The 19,950-nt window shown below is 39.9% G+C and overlaps 1 protein-coding gene and 1 long non-coding RNA gene across 3 annotated transcripts; one reads left to right on the forward strand and one right to left on the reverse strand.

The window, feature by feature from the left end:
* Positions 1–890: 890 nt before the first annotated feature.
* Positions 891–7,434, reverse strand: LOC134303252 (uncharacterized). Of its 2 annotated transcripts, XR_010007633.1 has the most exons (4): positions 7,227–7,434; positions 6,868–7,061; positions 1,230–1,294; positions 891–1,107 (listed from the first exon to the last, which is right to left on the reverse strand). It is a non-coding gene; the product is annotated as an uncharacterized LOC134303252 (long non-coding RNA). The 2 variants fall into 2 exon arrangements; XR_010007632.1 differs by having other exon boundaries at positions 6,868–7,434.
* LOC134303251 (ubiquitin carboxyl-terminal hydrolase 2-like) lies at positions 7,388–17,584 on the forward strand. The gene is made up of 12 exons (XM_062988602.1): positions 7,388–7,865; positions 12,274–12,324; positions 12,423–12,546; positions 12,633–12,744; positions 13,195–13,305; positions 13,410–13,474; positions 14,114–14,217; positions 14,299–14,376; positions 14,916–14,994; positions 15,426–15,533; positions 15,703–15,823; positions 16,163–17,584. Exons 1-12 carry the CDS (start codon positions 7,710–7,712, stop codon positions 16,245–16,247), a joined length of 1,194 nt encoding a protein of 397 aa, XP_062844672.1. The 5' UTR covers positions 7,388–7,709; the 3' UTR covers positions 16,248–17,584.
* Positions 17,585–19,950: the final 2,366 nt, after the last annotated feature.

A 19,950-nucleotide genomic window follows, 5' to 3' on the forward strand; every position in this document is an offset into this window, starting at 1 on the left:
AAAGATTATTTCAGGTTAAAATGTCAGTGACTGTCTTCTGAAACGAGAGCGAGTCTTAATGTTACTAGGTTTCATGTCACAATGGAAAGCTTACTTTGTTTCATGTCACAAGGGAAAAGGTTCTCTCACATTTAGGCACTGATTTACTAAGGGGTTTAAAAACAATCAAACTTCATAACATATATATGGGCAAAAGTATGTGGACACCTGATCATGACCATGACCTTGTTGGAAGTCCATTTCAGAATTCTTTTTTGTGACTATAACAGCCTTCACTTTAGCTACAAGATTTAGCTGTGTGTCTGTGGGAATTTGTGCCAGTTCAGTCAAAAGAGCATCATGGACTGGTGTTGGACAAGAAAGCCTTGCTTGCAATTGACTTCCAATTTACTCTAAAGGAGATCAATATGGTTAGGGCTCTGTGTTGGTGCTTAACTTCATACTTTTTGCTATATAGTGTTTGTAAACTTTGTACATCGACTGTATACCCCAGTAAAACAGGGACTTGCTTATTGACATCAAACACTTTCTGTTGGCGTATTGAACAAGTCTGATGTTATGTAACAATGACCAGCTTGCAGTTGGACTTTTACCAGCTCAGCCGAGGCCAAAGTGTGTGAAGATTTTCTTCTGACGGCATTACTGCGAAACGTTACTGTTTAATTCTGTACTGTGTATAGGGTATATAGGATGAGTTCACTTAATGGTTTATGTTGCACATACCATGTTTGAAATGGAAAACAATAACCTGACCTCTGGTGTTCTTACAACATCACAGAGTTCTCAGGTTCTCAATCTCCCTGTTCTGGGTGAGAAATTATTCTTTAACATTTTAATAATATATGAAAATCACCAAGACCAAACAGTTTTGTTTACATTTATTGCATTTATCCAAAGTGACGTACAATTGTGACTGCATACAAGTCAAGCAGTTAAAGTTGCCTAAGGACCCAACAGTGGCAACCTGGCAGTGGTGGTGCTTGAACCAGTCTAGTATGAGTTACCACTGGCTTACTCAGTTTTGTCAGTAATCAAAGCAAGAAATCATTGTGATAGTACCTATAAAGCAGGATCCGGATTGTGCTAGTATTTCTGCAAGTAGTATTTCTAAAAAGTTGGGACAGGAGGAAAAATGCACATAAAAACAGCCATAGATTATTTGCAATTAATTTTTGATCTGTATTTGATTGAAATTTTCAAAGACAAGACATTGACATATTTTTGCTTACTGTTTTGTGCTTATGGATTGTGTATTTCGCTTCATTAGTCTTCATTCTGTCTCTCTGTGCCTGCGCTGTAATGAGAGAATGAACGTCTCTTTCAGATCAGTCTCATGATAAAGTCATAGAACAGGTCAGATTTCAGACACAGTACGTTTTGCCCTCTGAGAAATGTTCTGTTCTTTTGTCACATAAAGCATGGTAGAACACCTATTGCTTATTGTATCAGTGCATATATCCACTTTACATTTACATAGTGTCTATAGATTGAAGATGAACAAAAAGGTATTTAAACTCCATAAATTGTTTGTCATTGTTTTTTTCTGTGACAGAATAATTTATTTGGCAAAAATATCTTTCTTAAATATGTATCAATTTCCAGGTGTAAATATATATATGATGATGAACTTCCATTCAACAATTTAATGCCAAAAATCCCATAGATCTCATATTAATGTCGGACGAAAGATCTTCCCACGACTTTTGAATGTCTTGTGCTGGCCGAGTTATAACCCATCAGCAGATAATAATCTTCTTCATCCTGTCACCATCAGCCTGGGTGTTAATTGACTTTGGCTCAGTTAGCATGACTCTGTTGGGCTTATTTTTGAGCTTATTCACAGGTCTTGTAAATGTGGTTAGAGTTTAAAATAAAACCAAGCATGGAAGATGTGCTACAACATACATTAACAAACCTGACTGTGTGAAGTAACTTATTACACAAAGCTCCAGGAAGCCCGCTTGGTCTTTCTGCACAGACTCCCTGCCAATGACTTACTGCAGAGTTCAGCTAAATAGGAACATTATAGGGATGCTTGGTACAAATATTTCCTCCTGCACAGAACTCAGGCAGAGTACATTTCACAAACAGAACAATCTGCTTTCTGTACTTAAAGGGAAACTCTTTAAATATGATACGAAAATGAACTCCAACTGCAATGACGACCGCAGAACTAATGCAGGATCTTACCTAGACCAGATTTTGCTGAATTTTTACCCGATAACTTACGATGAAAAGTTGACATTTTTAACAGACAAGCTTAGGTTTTTTTTTTAATTTCATTTTCATTAACTGCTCTATCCTGGTCAGTGCTGCGGTGGTTTCAGTTTCACAGAGAAACACTAAATGTAAGGCAGGCCAGGACTGGACTCAAACCTACAGAAACCCCCCCTCACAATAATGAAATTCCTGGCTTGGCGGGAATGTTTCTTCAACATTGGTTTGATTTGTACCATGGACGCTGTTCTGTAATGTATTGTAATGACCCAACAAACTGTAATGTATTGCCTGTGGTTACTGTGTAAGTGCAAAAGCTGTGTAAAGCTGGCGTATACCATTGACGTCAATGTTATTGGTCTGTGAGCTCTTTTGATTTGATTTGACATCAATCATCGCATGTTCTTAGACACTTAGCTGTCCTCAGTATCTGACTTTGTTGACACACAAACACCAATACCAGTCTTGCATACATATGACTTAATGGTTTACACTGTGTGGCCAAAGAATATCTGAACACTCCTTGTAATCTATTAGTTCAGTGAGACACCCATAACTAGCAGGTGCATAAAATCTGTTATATATGAAATCAATGAAACACTTCTAACTTTGTGGCAACAATTTGGGGAATGACCTTTCTTTTAGCAGGACTGTACCACTGTGCACAAAGCAGGGTTTAGAAAGACGTCTATGACAACATTGGTGTTGAAGAACTCCAGTGGCCTGCAAGTTTGAAAAGGAAATAATTAATAAACAAAAACAGACCAAGTCTGCCTCGACATACCCGTGCTTTTGAAGTGTATGTACACCTTTGACATCTGTTGCAAGCAGGTTCATGCTGTTTTCTTGTGCGTTTGTGATGTAGTGATGAAACTAATAGATCACTTTGATGTTTGTGTGTGTGTCGCTGTGACGCGTGCACTGTGTGCTAATATGGAATCGTTTGGAGGTCAGCGAAATGTTGTGCTTCTATTTTAGACGGGCGGGTTCAGACTGAGTCACTGCAGTAGTCCAGCCGACGACAATTGGTGTGTGTCAGAACTTATAAGAGATCTAGAATGCTTACATGTGTGATGTGGTGTGTATGTATGTGTGTGTGATGTGTTTACACTGGTAGTGCAGTGGTGATGCCACTTGGTCTGTTTTGCCAAAATAAAGCATCGCCTGCTTTTCTCATCCAGTGCTTTAGTAATTTTGAAGAAAACAGCCCATACTGTATATTCAATGTTTCTAACACTTAGTGTTACTGTCCAGCATCCCAGTCTAATCTAAAATTGTTAATAAGAATAACTTCATTCATTGTGGCATGTGGGGCATAACCCTTGTGTGGAGAATTAATACAGTTAAGAAAAGTGGACTTCACGTCAGAACTTGACCCCCGACATAGCCAGTCATGTCTGTACATAGACACTCGACCTAAGGCAAAGATGCCATTAACAGCATTAACATCCACTAAACTGCATAGGCAGCGTATATTTAAGTCCTTTATACTGCAGTTTGAACATACATCAGGTCTGCAAAGAGTACACCACCCCAGCATACTGATTACCCCACTTATATAAACCACACAGCCGACCGTTTAATACACACAGGCTAATATCACTATAGAGACACAGAGCTTTGTCCTTGAGTACTTTTTTTGCCTGTAAGGGTCACTAGACCATGTGAAAAAGACTAGGAGGACAGAGGGTGGAAACCATCTGGTGTTGTTCAGATTTTTCTGTAGAGTCCTGGAGAATGTAAGCTTATAACAGACACTTAACAAGAATCTATGTGAGGATCCAAGCTTCAGTCCACAGACCTTATATTGATTCGAGGTTAAAAGTGAATCTGTTGGCATGTCTGTGGCAGAAATCATTGTTAAGGTTGACTATAAGCTTAAAGAAGGCATTACACAAGCTTGATTTAGAATGGTATTTCAGAAAGGACTGCACTTATTTACACAATATGGGACTGGGCTGCTCACTACCGCTTCTGAATCTTCTTATGTAAATATCAGAGTGAGCGGAGAGATTTAAAAAGAAAAGAGACGAGGGAGAGAAGTTGTTCTAAAGAGCAGTGGTCTTACACGCCACACCACTGTTGTTCATGCCATCGCTGTTACCTTTAAATTCTTTAATTCCTTGGCAGAATGCGTTAGATGTGAGTTGAATGAAGTAATAAGTACTTGTGATGAAAATATTAATAATAATAATAATCTAGGACAGATAAAATGCCTTTACTTATCATATATACATCCACACATGTACAGTACAGTGGGTGTTTTTTTTTCACATATCAAAGCCAAGGGTTAACAATTACACAGCACCCCTAAAGCTAAGAGGGTTCAAGGGCCCAACAGTGGCTGCATGGCAGAGCCAGGATTCAAACCTACAACCTTCTGTTTGATAGCCCAAGCTCTACCCAGTAGGCTAACACTGTACAGTAGGACACTATCTTAAACAATTCCAAAGGGTTTACAAACTTTTTTCCTTAGTGATTTATGCAATGTTGCAAAGGTCCATGATTTGTGAATAATAGGCGAAGCCACAGATGTACAGGTACACAAGTGTTTGGATAAACTAAACAACCATGGGTGCATGAGTGGCGCAGCCAAAAAAACATTCCAGCCCACCACTGCTGAGATCTCAAGCTCTTAGTTTCAAATCTCAGCTCTGCTATAGGTTCACCAAGCACCTGCTGTGTCTGAGGGAGGGATGCCCGTGTTGACTTTTGTATTCATCATATCACAGAGCTTGTACTAATTACACCATTTGCTGGTGAACAGTCATCGGAACAAGCAGGACACCGAACCTTTGTGTGTCATGTACAAAAAACATCCAACAGATGATCTTTCAGATCTCCAAAATACCACAAAATGAATGATCACTCAGTTTGTCTCAGTTGGTCTGCCCACACAGCTGGAGGAACAGAAGGCGTGAACGTGCTCCTGATGGGTGCATAATTGCATCTTCAGTTGTCCCTGACGCAGGAGAGCTGACTTCTCCATGTGGCGCTAGAGCTAATAGGAATGAACCCTCTGCTCTGGGCACATGGAGACTAGTCATTTATTCTGAATTCCTGCCCATAAGCGAGCAACAACCACACCTGCTCCGCCAAGGCTGATGGCAGCGGTGTGAGAGAAGCATTGCTATGATTAGTCGTGTGATGGCTGTGTGGAGTGACAAATTTTTATAGTCAGCTTTCATTTTAAAACCAAGAATTATGCCAAAGATCAAGTTCTGGGCTGAGTTTCCTGATCTGAGACTAGAAATTAGAATTAATGTTTAAACCAAACTAAAGCTGAGGTGCAGGCCACAGGAGTTCATCCACACCAAACTTTCTAAACTATGTCTTTAAAGCCTTGGGTTTGTGCTAGGGCTGGGCGGTATGACCAAACATTTGTATCATGGTATTTTTTAAGATTCTGAATATAAAATATTTTCATTTCACTATGTATATAATGAAGGTTTTGAGTACTATAAGCTTTGCTTGGCCCCACAAAATGACACAATATATGATGGAATCAGTATGCGTGGAAGAGTTGCAATAAATACATTTTTACTGTTTATTTAATACTTAAGTATTGTACAGTTACCCTTAGCTTTCCCTTTAACAAATAAAACAACGTTTGAAAAGTGGACGACTTTAAATATCTCCGCTCCCAGTTTGTGTATAACATTGAAATAGCGACTAACGAAGTATTTTCGCCCGTAAGACATACCTGGAATCCAGTGTTTTAATTATTGCTTTGAAAGCTTCTTTTTTGACTGTCTATAGAGGAATCGTGTCCTTGCATATGTGGATTGTTACTACATTCGTAATGTCGTTGTTTGCAACAGCCATGGCTTGACAAACCGTGCAGTATATAGTGTTTTAGTCTGTTCTAAACTGCTGACACCTCATTTCTTTGGCAGGTTCTTCCGGTGCATATTTGGTCTTCCTCTCTTCATCCTCCATCTGTTTTTGTTTCTTTTTTCACCATATTGAGGAAACCTCTCTCATCTGTTAACACTCTCATGCTAACGCTACCTGGCTAACTTGTGAGCTGTATCTAATATGCAAAACGCTTCAAAGCGCTTTTAGCGGCGAACAATATTATATGATTAGCTGCGTACTGAAGCCTACAGCTGTTGTATTAGGGCCAGTGATAGCTCAGTGGTTAAGGTACTGGACTAGTAAACAGAAGGTTGCCGGTTCAAGACCCGCCACCACCAAGTTGCCACTGTTGGGTCCCTGAGCAAGGCCCTTAACCCTCAATTGCTCATCGTGTTCCGCTCATTGTGTAAGTCGCTTTGGATAAAAGCGTCTGCTAAATGCTGAAAATGTAAATGTAAATGTATTAACTATGCTATGGTATGGCGGTATTTAAAAAAATCCATACCATATGAGGAATCAAAGACGGTATATCGAATGTACCGTCATACCACCCAGCACTAGTTTGTTCACAGGAAAGTCTGTTGCCACAAAGTTGGATGTATATAATTTGTTTTTTATTATTTTATACGTATGTTATATAGCAGTGTGTGTATCTTAAACACTTGAACTTAAAAATTAGGAGGGGTGTCCACATACTGCTGGCCACATAGTGTTCGTTTTAATACTTTTTGAAGGATTTTTTCTGATAAAATAAAGAATATACATTTGTCTAAGAGAAGCAATTTCATTCACCTTTTATTCGTCCTCGGTTTCATTCACGATTTACCCCACACAGAAGGCACATGACTCATGCGTCATAGAAGGCGGGGGCAATGCGGTGATGAATTTGATGTGCTGGGCATGGTGGGGGTGGATGAGGGGGCTGCGATGTGGTCCTGGGGGCAAAACAACCAAGAGGTGATGAGGTTGGTGATGCTCCTAATCGGCTGGAAGTAGAAATGTGATGTGTTACTATGATGTGAAATAGGTCCGTGGCAGCAGCAACATCACCACCTTTCACTAATTGATCGTGCTGTAACAGTAACGCATTATTACACTGGTGTTGTGACGTCATTAAGAGGGCACGATACAACACAGGGTGAATACATAACCTCAGACTGGCGCAGAAATCCAACAGTGAACTGGGAAGGTATCGTCCCTCTCTTGCTGACGTAGAGGCGCGGCGTGACGTCCGTCCCGACTCAAGGGGGCGTGTCGGCGCGCCACTAAAAACCAAATCCGCGCACTGACTTTTCCATTAGCGCTCCAGTGCTGTCTCCATACAGCAGCGCAGATCTACAAGAAGCACACACGGACTGTCTGAGCTCTGCATCTTTTTTTACCTTAATAATATTTATATTGTCTATTTATTTATTTATTTATTTGTCTGTTTGTCAATCGGGATCGTTTTGCGCACTGGCTGTAATTCGCGTTTATTAATCCGCATCCCATCAAGGACACTCGATCGACCAAAGTAACTCGCACATCTCCACATCTGTCAGAAAGAAGATCAGCCTGAACACAGACCTGCTGCACAGACGGAGATAATCGGAGTTGTTGTTGTTGTTGTTGTTGTTGTGCTGTTTTCCGTCATCATGCCCAGTCTGCGTCAGTCCTACAACGTGACGGTGCTGGAGGATGCGCCGGCCTCCGCGTTCCCATTCAGCAAAGCCGAGCGCAGGAAAACCGGCTCCGTGTCGCGCTCCATGCTGGTCTCCACATTTGTGGGGCTCATTATTAACCAAGCGAAGGTAAGCACAGCTGTTCCATAACAAATCCGAACAAAACTGAAGCGACTTGTTCATGCACAATCTGCGCGTTTTAGTCTCAGCTTTCTGCAGCTACTTGTACCGTTTGTTTGGAAAATCAACCTGGCTATTATGTATTAATATTTTTCGCATTGCTGGGATGTTTAAACCTGTATAGCTGCTTTAAAGTTGCAGCCCACCTGTAGCCAGCGCGTCCCATGCGCTCTTTTTGGTTATGCACCAGTACTAGATTAGTTTTGATCTACTATTTGTTTTGATTAGTAGAGCAAGTGTCTGATCCACAGCAAGATTTGCGTATTTTGTGCTACTCAGCCGCTTTAACTAAATAGTTAGCTCCAACTGCGCATCCTTAAGTGCGCATAACCGTTTCGTTTAGTTTGTTACATGGCAAAATGGCCAAACGTATAAATTACATACAATCAGTGTACAATATTTTGAAGTGTAAGGCACTGTCTGTTGGGAATTTGGTATGTTATTTCCTTTTTCCAAATACACAAATGCAAGGGAGTGAATAAGCAAGTCTGTGGTCAACTGAGATGCACCAGTGCCCTATCCAGGGTGTATTTCTTCACCCAATAAATTTGCTGCAAATCTGATCGGGCTGATCTTTTATTACTATATGCAATAATTTTGCATCAATACACCTGGGTGAACTTCTTTACTCATTTATTGACCCCCCCCCAAAATGGCCTGTTGATGCCTTTAATGCATTAAAATTTGCAATGCAGAAGAATAAGGGACTATTTGATCACAGGTCTTGCACAATTTTGTGCTGAAAAGCACATCATATCAGAAAAAAAACATTGCCAAAACCCTTATCAAGCACCCAACAGATCTGAAGGTCATTGCTTCATGCCTTTGCCGCTGCTACCCTCACAGAAAAAAAAAAGATTTTACCTGCTTGCTTGAGCGTGTTTTATTTTCTGATAAGATGGAGGCTTATCAGCATCATTTATGATTCGCATTTGTAGTCAGATTTCAGTTTAAAACCAAGAATTATGCCAAAGATCATGATCTTCTGGGTTGAGTTTCTTGATCTGAGAGTAGAGATTAGAAAAAAAAAACTAGAGCTGAGGTCAGGGCCACTGGAGGTGCAGGCCACATGAGTTCATCCACAGCAAACTCATGTGCACTGGGGCACTGACATGCTGGAACAGGAAAGTGCCTTCACCAAACTGTTGCCACAAAGTTGGAAGTATATCACAGGTTCTATACATTTTATATGCCTGTTATATAGCAATGTGTATCTTAAACACTTAATGATTAGGAGGGTGTCCACATACTGGCCATGTAGTATACGTTTTAATATTTCTATTTTAAAGTATATTTTTGCCACTAAGTATGTTTATGTGGTAGGTGTTTCTGATAAAATTAAAATGTGTCTAAATGAAGTACCTCATTTGCACTCACATTTTATTCATCCCCGCTCCGGTCATTGTTTCATGCCTTTGCTGCTTCTACCCTGACTGAGCAAAAATGATCTGACCTGATGGCTTGAGTGTGCTTGATTTTTCGATAAGATGAAGGCTTATCAGCATCATGGTTGGCATTAACCTGTCTTGACTTTGTTCAGTCTGGTGATAACAGTACTGCTAGAATCATAAAGTGTTACATAATCAACCTGGTGTGCAGCTGAGTGCTCACTTCTAAAGGAATGTGCTTTATCAGATAGTTTTCTAGAATTGCTGAGGAGTCTTTCTTTACCCGTGACCTTAGTGAACTTTCAGTCGAGGTTTTTTTTTTATCACACAAAGCAAAGTACTTTTTTTTATCAGTACAGATTACTGACTGTGTGAGAGAGTTTTTCTGGCACAGAGGTAAACTGTTGGCATGGGAGGCACGGGGGGAGGCAGGGATTTGTTTCTGTGATGAACACTTGGCCACATGCTCACTTGGCTTAGCCTGCTGGCACCGTAAGTCTCTTACATGTGATAACATGTTCCAAAATCTGATGTTAGGGACACAGTGTTCCACTTCACTTTTCTCCAACTAATGCTAACCCCTTTGCTTTCACTGAAAAGCCAATAAGATTTTATGGTGTTATGCAATCCCAAGAAAAACAGAGCCACATGATTGCCCCCTTGCAGCTCACTGGGGTTTAGCTGGAATGAAACCAGCGGGTGATGCAATAGAAACATTTTGAGCCCACGCTTTGACGAAGAGAACATGCCTCATAATTGAGTTCTGGTGTAAAATGGGTGCAGTTGCCAGAAGATCTCATTCTAGTCATGTAATTATTGTGGAGTTGTGTGAGAGGCTCGAGCTGTTGCGGCCTACTGTTTGAAGTGACTGAGTCGTGTGACTCAGGTTGAATGAATTTGCATCATCCAGGTTAATGACGTCTGGCGTCCGACTCCCTTTTTAACTTTGCACTGGAACTTCGCAAGCTGTAGCTAACAGTTAAGTGTTAAGTAAATAATTACTAGGCAGACAATGTGCTGGTTTCCAAGACAAACATAATTTCTTGGAACACAGTTTGGTACACGATATTAAATAATTTGTGAACACTCTGTAGCTTTTGTAACATGGCTGTGAGAATTATTTCTAGTCTACCATGAAACATTCTTGAGATTGAGCACTGCTTTTGGCTGTTAAAAGCAGCTTGAAGTCTTAGTTGTAATGCATCATAAAGTTGTTAGATAGTTTTAGATGTTAGACAGCTTTTAAATATTAGCTTTCCTTACTTGTTAGTAACAGCATTGTATGTCAAGTGCAGAAATAAAGCATTTTTGGCAGCTGGACTAAACATAGATGAAAACTGACATGACTACTATATTTTTGGCTGAGAGATTATGTGTATGTGTGAGAACATTGGCACATTGTCTTATTACTCATATATTTGGCTGGTTTGTTATTAATGTTCATTGGAAAATTTAGCTGTTCAGTACAGTGCTGTGTATACAAGGAACTGGCGCTGGACTGGGTCCCCCTGTGTATACCTGGAACTGGATACACACACAGTCCTCAGAAAGCAGCAATGTTTCTAGATGATAAAGCAGATAAGACACAAGCATGAACATGTTGCTTTTCAGTGACCTGTGGTGGAGCAGGACGTTACGGTCCGCTGAACTGTACTGTTACATTTTTAAACAAGGTGTAAATTGAACTCACTGATGCACAAATACATGCACATGCTGGGAACACATTCTGTTACTGATACTTATAGTGCTATAATAGCACAGCATCATTAATGCGGGTCAAACGAGGACAAGGATTTGTGGCATGATTTTAAGCAGGATTTAACATTCCAGCATCGCTGAGGTGGGTATCAGGTGGTGTATAATGTGATTGATTACTTTTTAATACTGATTATACGCCTTTAGTCTAATACAATGGATTTATTTGTTTCTTAGACACAGTGGTGTTTGAATTAATGTCAACACTTCAGCCATGTCATACACTATATGGCCAAAAGTATGTGGACAGCGGACCATCAGCTTGTTGGAATCCCATTTCAAAAACAAATGCTATTTAAATAGAGTGACCTATGTGATATTTCCAGCTATAACAACAGCCACTCTTCTGAGAAGATTTCTCACGAGACTTTGAAGTGTGTCTGTGGGAATTTGTGTCCATTTGGTCAAAAGAGCATTTGTATGGTGTAGGGCTGGGCACTGAAGCTGTTTAGTGGGACTCTGGAGTTTCTTTAAATTGAGCTTTTTCCATCCCTTTATTGAAGAAATTGTATTAAAATATAATATGCTAAAATAATGTGCAATTTAGTAATCATTTTATTACCTAAAAGAAACCCTAAGCTTGGGAACCACCAGCAACTGTCAGACTTTTAAAGAATAACTGCGAGCTCCTTGCTAAGCCACACTGTGATATTGACACGGTTGCTTTTCACTGTACACTAATCCCTGCTCTCATGAACAGTTTGTTGCTTTGTCACTGCACTTATTGTGGTGCGACAGATGGGCTCTGTTTATTTATGAGGAGCGCTGAGCAGCGGGGGTCTCTTCAAATTGACCCACATGCTGTTTGGTGGAATCAGAGTTCATAGCTTATGTCTGTCTCCTGTATGAGTGCTGTCATGGTTAAGCCAGGCTTATTTCTACACTGCACCTTGTGTATTATATATCATACTGTATATTACCGCTTTATTCTAGTGCCCTAGTCAAATATATCTTAGTTAGATTATATAAGATAAGATAGACTTTATTGTCATTGTTGTTATACAACAAAATATTTCTAGGATTTGAACTAACAACCTGCCAGAGACTAACACAGAACCTTTCCACTGATAGCTCCAACGTGACTAATATACTGAATCTGGTCAAATTAAAATCCAGTACAGCTATCCAAAGATGCTCAGTATTTAAACATGTGTTTGTAGATGGATAGTGTAGTGGATACTGATCTCTCTATATCTCTCTTTCCTCTTTTACAGAACTCTAAGAATGCTCAGGGACTTGTGGGCCTGAGGAACCTGGGGAACACTGTAAGTGCTTGACCTGAACACATACAAATTTATGCCAGTAGGTCACCAGTATCGCATTGCTTATTTATGACATGGAATATCTGTCACTCCTTCCGTAGTGCTTCATGAACTCCATCCTGCAGTGTCTGAGTAATACACACGACCTGCGTGACTACTGTCTGCGCAACACACACCGTACGGACCTCAACAACAACTGCAGGGCCAAGGCGGCGCTCATGGAGGGTAAGCATCTACACATACTAAGAACATCAGTAGGATTTAGTGTGTGTTTTGATTTTCACTAACCTGAATCTTCGTGATCGTTTCAGAGTTTGCGAAGCTCACACAGACACTGTGGACGTCAGCGAGTCATGAAGCAATCAGCCCTTCTGACTTCAAAACTCAGATTCAGAAGTATGCTCCTCGCTTCGTGGGATACAAGTAAGAACTTTTAAACTAGAAACAATGTCGGCTTATTATTTCTGTCCCTAACATGCCGTCAGTTAAAGTAAACTATTTGGCTGGAATTATGTAGATGCCTGAGCATGAGTGTACTGGACATCCCACTCCAAAACAGACGGCAACATAAAATAGAGTTTGTTTCTCTTTTGCAACAATTACAGTCCCAGAGTGTGTCTGTTTGTGCTCAGAATTAAAGTTCCAGTTCATCCCAAAGGTGTTTAGTGGGATAAAGGTCAGGGCTTTGTGCAGGCCACCATAGTTTCTCTATTCAAACTCGTCAAACCATGTCTTAATGGGCCTAACTTTCCCCAAAGTGTTGGTCACATACTTTTTGGCCATGTAGTGTAGTTTACTGACAGGTTGCTGTTACAGAGACTACAAGTGTCAGTATTTCTTTCATATCTTTATTTCTATTTATTTCTTATTCAGTCAGCAAGATGCTCAGGAGTTCCTGCGTTTCCTTCTGGACGGACTCCATAACGAAGTGAACAGGGGGTCGCTGAGGCCAAAAGCATCTATAGAGGACTTCGACCACCTCTCGTATGTGCACTTTATTTCCTTCAACACAAACTTTACTCTACTGACTAACGTCTAATCCAGAGGAATTGAGATCTAAAGCCTTTTATAAACGTGTCTGCCCTCAGGGATGATGAGAAAGCCAAGAAGATGTGGAACAGGTACCTGGAGAGAGAAGACAGCAAAGTAGTCGGTGAGTGCTTTATTTTAAAAAATGGTTTGGCAAATAAATCAAATTCACACAGTGTTTTACTTATGTGAAAGTCAGCCAAGCTATACTTGGTTCTTGACATTTATTAAGTTCTGCACTAAGGCTGATGAAGATAGCAAGTAATAAAAGTTTCATTCCCCCAAAATCTACATAAATAGACACACCATTTAAAGTTCTGCAATTTTTTTTTTTACTGATTTATGGTCAACTAATACGTTTATGTAAATTATATAAAAAAAATATTATAGTGTGTAATGCATTAATCCTTTTAACTTAGTTAAGACTAATTTGGTCACTGTAGTTCCTCCACACCAAACTGACCAAACTATTTCTTTATGATTCATGCTGAACAGGGTCTTCCCCAGTTGTTATATAAATGATTTTATACGCCTGTTATTAATGCGTGTCTAAAAAAACAGGACCGAACCATTAAGGAGCATGTCCACATATCTTCGGCCACATAGAATCATTCCTAATGAACAGTTGTATATGAGTTTGAATTATATATATTGTTTGGGTTTACACACACAAGGTAAATGATCGAAGAAAAACCTGCTGTTGTGTTGATAGTGTATTTATCAGCGTGTATTTGTGTTAAAAGTGTTTCTATTTTTGCGACAGATTTATTTGTGGGCCAGCTGAAGAGTTCACTGACCTGCAACGAGTGTGGCTTCTGTTCTACCGTATTCGACCCATTTTGGGACCTGTCTTTACCTATCGCCAAGGTAAACACACACATCCACACAGAGTTCATTGTTCTCAGTGTCAGTCCAGTGTGTTTTACCTGCAGTGTTTTGCTGTCACAGAGCTCTGGTGAGGTGACGCTGCTCGATTGCCTTCGGCTTTTCACTAAGGAGGACGTACTAGATGGCATTGAGAAACCAGTAAGTGCTTTACTTCAGAAATTGGTTCCCAAAGTTGTGGCAGCTCTGATCATCCTGAGAGATGAACCTTCCTGCTGTCTTTTTCCACCTTTATCTTTCAATCTAGTTTTATATTCCCAATTCTGAACCGCTGTCACTTGCACAACCCTTGATCTGATCAAAGAGAGTCAGATCAGACCACGCCCTCTCCGACACGTGTCCAATCTTGCCTGCTTCTTATCACCTGCCAGTGTTGGGTTCTCACACACAGCACGCTAAGCTCCATGTGACTATACCCCCCCCCCCCCCCCCCCCCCCCCCAACACTTGGTCAGGTGCCCAGACTAGTCCTGGAGATTACATATCGTAAATCATATGATCATGATTGTAGAAGATACACCTCAAAGGGAAATGTATTTCATTACATGTCTTTCATTTTTAATGATTTCTGCCTGTTTCTCAAACTGGTGTATACTTTATGTATTTTATGTGTACTCCTTTTTAATAAACACGTATGTTGTTTTTCTCATCCTAATCTGTGTTTTTTTTTTTACTTTACAGACATGCCAGAGGTGTAAAGCCAGACGGAAATGCACAAAGAAATTCACCATCCAGAAATTCCCAAAAGTCCTTGTGCTTCGTATCCTTTTCAAAGTCCCTCTGCCAATTAAATCAAGCATTCTAATAGAATTAAATAAGATGTTATTTATAATATTATTTAATTTTATGGAGGTAATATTTATGACTAAATATTTTGAACAATAACATTTTGTCAGACCTAAAATACAAAAAATGTAATATACATATAAACATGAATTACTTATAAATAAGAATAAGAAGAAATCCCAACAATACTCCTGTTGTTCTTGTAATTCTGTACATTATGTTTGAAAGTTTCAAATAGCGTTATATTAATAAATGTGCCTTTTTTTTTTTAAACATTCAGACTTTAGCAGAGAGCGTCACTGACTGAAGGTCTAGATTTTGTTGGCCAATTTATAGACATAAAATGTCAGTACAAAATGTGTGTATGTACAAGCTTGTTGGTCCTTGACTCTCCTGCTTATTTAGATCTGAAACGCTTCTCGGATACTCGTCTCAAAACAGCCAAGCTGTCCACATTTGTCAACTTTCCCATTAAAGAACTGGATCTGTGTGAATTTGCTTCAGACAACAGCAGTAAGTAGCTCTCATCCATCCTCAGCATTTAATTAGAATGTTTAATTGTCAATAATCACCAGCAAATCAGGCTGGATCGTAATTACTTCTTCACTGCATTTCATTCAGAACAGTAATGAAGTAAATCTAATCTTACTGTTTTTCTTTCTTCTCTGCTTTGTGTCTCCAGCGCATGCAGTTTATAACCTGTACGCCGTGTCCAATCACACCGGCACAGCTCTGGGTGGCCATTACACCGCATATTGCCGAAACCCTTCCACAGGAGAGTGGTACTCCTACAACGACTCCAGGTAGCTCATAGAAAAAGACATTAACATTGCTTTTTGTACACCTAAGCTGGAATAACAGCTGATCAGTGAGTCTCCTTACTGGTGCACCTGTGCAAAGTTTGCCCTATGGGTAGCTGTATGGGAGCACCTGTGTCCAGAAGTCAGCAATATAGCATTATTGGCCATGCTGTTTGAGTGAAAACTAGAGGATTTTTGTTGTTGAGGTCAATAATAAATATTTAATAAAAACAGTGCTTGTTAAAGTGCTGACATTACACAGCCTGTTTTGCTAATAAATATAGTCAGGTGTAATTGTTGCATTTGGACTTTACTAATTCCCCTCTTCTCTCTTGATTTCAGGGTAAGTCCAATGTCCTCCAGCCAGGTGCGCAGCAGTGACGCCTATGTGCTCTTCTATGAGATTGCCAACTCCTCACGGTTGTGATCCAGTCTCCAGCCTTAAAGATGGACTTTAAAGTCTTGGACTTACCTGGGTCAAAAAACTGGTCTGGTCTGGGACTTTTTTCATCAGAAGACTGTGAGCCACATACTGAGATTGTTTTCCTGAACAAAGGCTCACAGTTAACTGAACTGAGATTGGGCCTGCTTGATTCTTAGAAGTCTGGAACTTGAGACACAGCCCTGATTGAGCTTCCATAAAAGGGCTTCCCTGTCCCATACTCTCCTGATGAAAACTGCTGCTGTTCAGGGCACAGGGATGAAAACACACTCCTCATGGGGAAAGACAGAAACTGTACACTACCTCGCATAATGAGCAGGACTCTGTGTGTGTGTGTGTGTGTGTGTGTGTGTGTGTGGGCAAAAGAATGTCAAAGAACTATGCACTCTGTATCTAAAGCTTCAAAGTCGCTCATCATGACACTTTATTTTTCCTAAAATGTTCATGTATTTAAGAGATGTGGGTCCATATTTAAATATGGATCACAACAGGAAATTACTTTAAAGGTATACTTGGGCAAAAAGAAAACGTTTTCTTTTACCAAAGTGTCCTGGATCACCATGTTTGGTGTTTAATATTTGCAGTTGTGCTACATGGCTAATTAAGCTAACATGAAATAAAAGTATATGTCACCCAGAATCATTTTACAAAGTTCTGCCTTTACAAAGCTGTTTATCTTGCTTAGATCAGTGTTCGTTGCCCTGTGATGGATTGGTGAACTTTCCAGGGTGTGTCTTGGTCCCAGTGTTTCCAGGTGCTATATGCACCAAATCTGTGACTAAGATAAAGCGACAATAATTTTTTTAATGAATGAATACATTATTGAATTTTGCTGTACAGTATAGTCATGTGCTATACATCTGGATAGCAGTGTTGGGTTGCTTTTCACAAATGTATTCATTTAAACATGAGCTACTTGTTAGTTACATTAGCTTCATAGCTCTGGTACAAAACTAAAGAAGCATTTTGCATACTCAGCTACATTGTGGGTACAGTCACGGGTGTAAACTGAATTTTTACACCTAATTGGTTAATTAAAGCAGAGTTATTAAAAAACCTTTAATAACACAAGGAGTCACAAGGAGTGTGTGTATGTGTGTATGTGTGCTTTTTTTATTTATTTATGAAGTACAAATTGTGAATGTATGTACCTGAGTCACTGTAAGGCCTCCATGTTTGAGGTTTCAGATGAGTCAGTGAACTGAATTGTGATCATGTGACTAAGTGTGAGTCTTATTAATGGGGCTCTGCGTTAGGTACGTTTGGCTTTATGAAAGCCAAATAGATGTAAATATCAATAAATTAATTAAATTCATACAGAAGGCTTGTATCTTTTTGTTTGTGAGTGCCTGTGTGTCTCTTTTATCCTGTGTGTTTTGTGGCAGTCCTAGGATCTCAGTGATTTTTGCAATTGTTCTTTTTCTGTGACATACTTTGCAAGTTTGAGTTATTTCATAGGTTTATAGGTTTTTAGAAAATGTACTTAGATAAACAATATATACAGCAAATTAATAATTTGATGGTGTAGAAAGTACTATAACATGTATCATTAGTAATTATGATCGAACATCGTTGGTTACTTGTGCCCATGCATGTAAATATAGCCCTAACACCCCTAGTAATAAGGTTAGAACAGCCGTGTGAAGGTGTTAATACCTAGCCTAACCAACTAGTTCACAGCTGAGATACTAAAACTCATAAACCATAACAATTATTATTATGAAAGATATACAATAAAGACTTGTGCACTGTGTGCAGTACACTATACGAAAGACATTACAGCTCTGAGTTAGATATCTATAGATAGATAGATAGATAGATAGATAGATAGATAGATAGATAGATAGATAGATAGATAGATAGATAGATAGATACTTTATTGATCCCGAAGGAAATGTAAGCCCCAGTAGCATAATACACCAAATAATTAACAGTACAAAACAAAACAAAAGCAAACAGAAAAACTGAGTAGTTCTTGTATTTTACATAAAATGGATAACTGGTAAATGTAATGACTATGCATGAGGTATAGTTTCAGTGTAAAGATTGCATAGTAATTAAATTATTAAATATGAAAGTGGCATGTGACAATATTGCACAATGAGGCAAATATAGCCATATATATACATACATACATATACACATATACATACATGTACACATATGCAAATACATACACGTATATATATATATATATATATATATATATACAGTGTATCACAAAAGTGAGTACACCTCTCACATTTTTGCAGATATTTAAGTATATCTTTTCATGGGACAACACTGACAAAATGACACTTTGACACAATGAAAAGTAGTCTGTGTGCAGCTTATATAACAGTGTAAATTTATTCTTCTCTCAAAATAACTCAATATACAGCCATTAATGTCTAAACCACCGGCAACAAAAGTGAGTACACCCCTTAGTGAAAGTTCCTGAAGTGTCAATATTTTGTGTGGCCACCATTATTTCCCAGAACTGCCTTAACTCTCCTGGGCATGGAGTTTACCAGAGCTTCACAAGTTGCCACTGGAATGCTTTTCCACTCCTCCATGACGACATCACGGAGCTGGCGGATATTCGAGACTTTGCGCTCCTCCACCTTCCGCTTGAGGATGCCCCAAAGATGTTCTATTGGGTTTAGGTCTGGAAACATGCTTGGCCAGTCCATCACCTTTACCCTCAGCCTCTTCAATAAAGCAGTGGTCGTCTTAGAGGTGTGTTTGGGGTCATTATCATGCTGGAACACTGCCCTGCGACCCAGTTTCCGGAGGGAGGGGATCATGCTCTTCTCAGTATTTCACAGTACATATTGGAGTTCATGTGTCCCTCAATGAAATGTAACTCCCCAACACCTGCTGCACTCATGCAGCCCCAGACCATGGCATTCCCACCACCATGCTTGACTGTAGGCATGACACACTTATCTTTGTACTCCTCACCTGATTGCCGCCACACATGCTTGAGACCATCTGAACCAAACAAATTAATCTTGGTCTCATCAGACCATAGGACATGGTTCCAGTAATCCATGTCCTTTGTTGACATGTCTTCAGCAAACTGTTTGCGGGCTTTCTTGTGTAGAGACTTCAGAAGAGGCTTCCTTCTGGGGTGACAGCCATGCAGACCAATTTGATGTAGTGTGCGGCGTATGGTCTGAGCACTGACAGGCTGACCCCCCACCTTTTCAATCTCTGCAGCAATGCTGACAGCACTCCTGCGCCTATCTTTCAAAGACAGCAGTTGGATGTGACGCTGAGCACGTGCACTCAGCTTCTTTGGACGACCAACGCGAGGTCTGTTCTGAGTGGACCCTGCTCTTTTAAAACGCTGGATGATCTTGGCCACTGTGCTGCAGCTCAGTTTCAGGGTGTTGGCAATCTTCTTGTAGCCTTGGCCATCTTCATGTAGCGCAACAATTCGTCTTTTAAGATCCTCAGAGAGTTCTTTGCCATGAGGTGCCATGTTGGAACTTTCAGTGACCAGTATGAGAGAGTGTGAGAGCTGTACTACTAAATTGAACACACCTGCTCCCTATGCACACCTGAGACCTAGTAACACTAACAAATCACATGACATTTTGGAGGGAAAATGACAAGCAGTGCTCAATTTGGACATTTAGGGGTGTAGTCTCTTAGGGGTGTACTCACTTTTGTTGCCGATGGTTTAGACATTAATGGCTGTATT

The sequence above is a fragment of the Trichomycterus rosablanca genome, chromosome 26 (genome assembly GCF_030014385.1).
Source record: "Trichomycterus rosablanca isolate fTriRos1 chromosome 26, fTriRos1.hap1, whole genome shotgun sequence".
NCBI classification, from domain to species: Eukaryota; Metazoa; Chordata; class Actinopteri; order Siluriformes; family Trichomycteridae; genus Trichomycterus; species Trichomycterus rosablanca.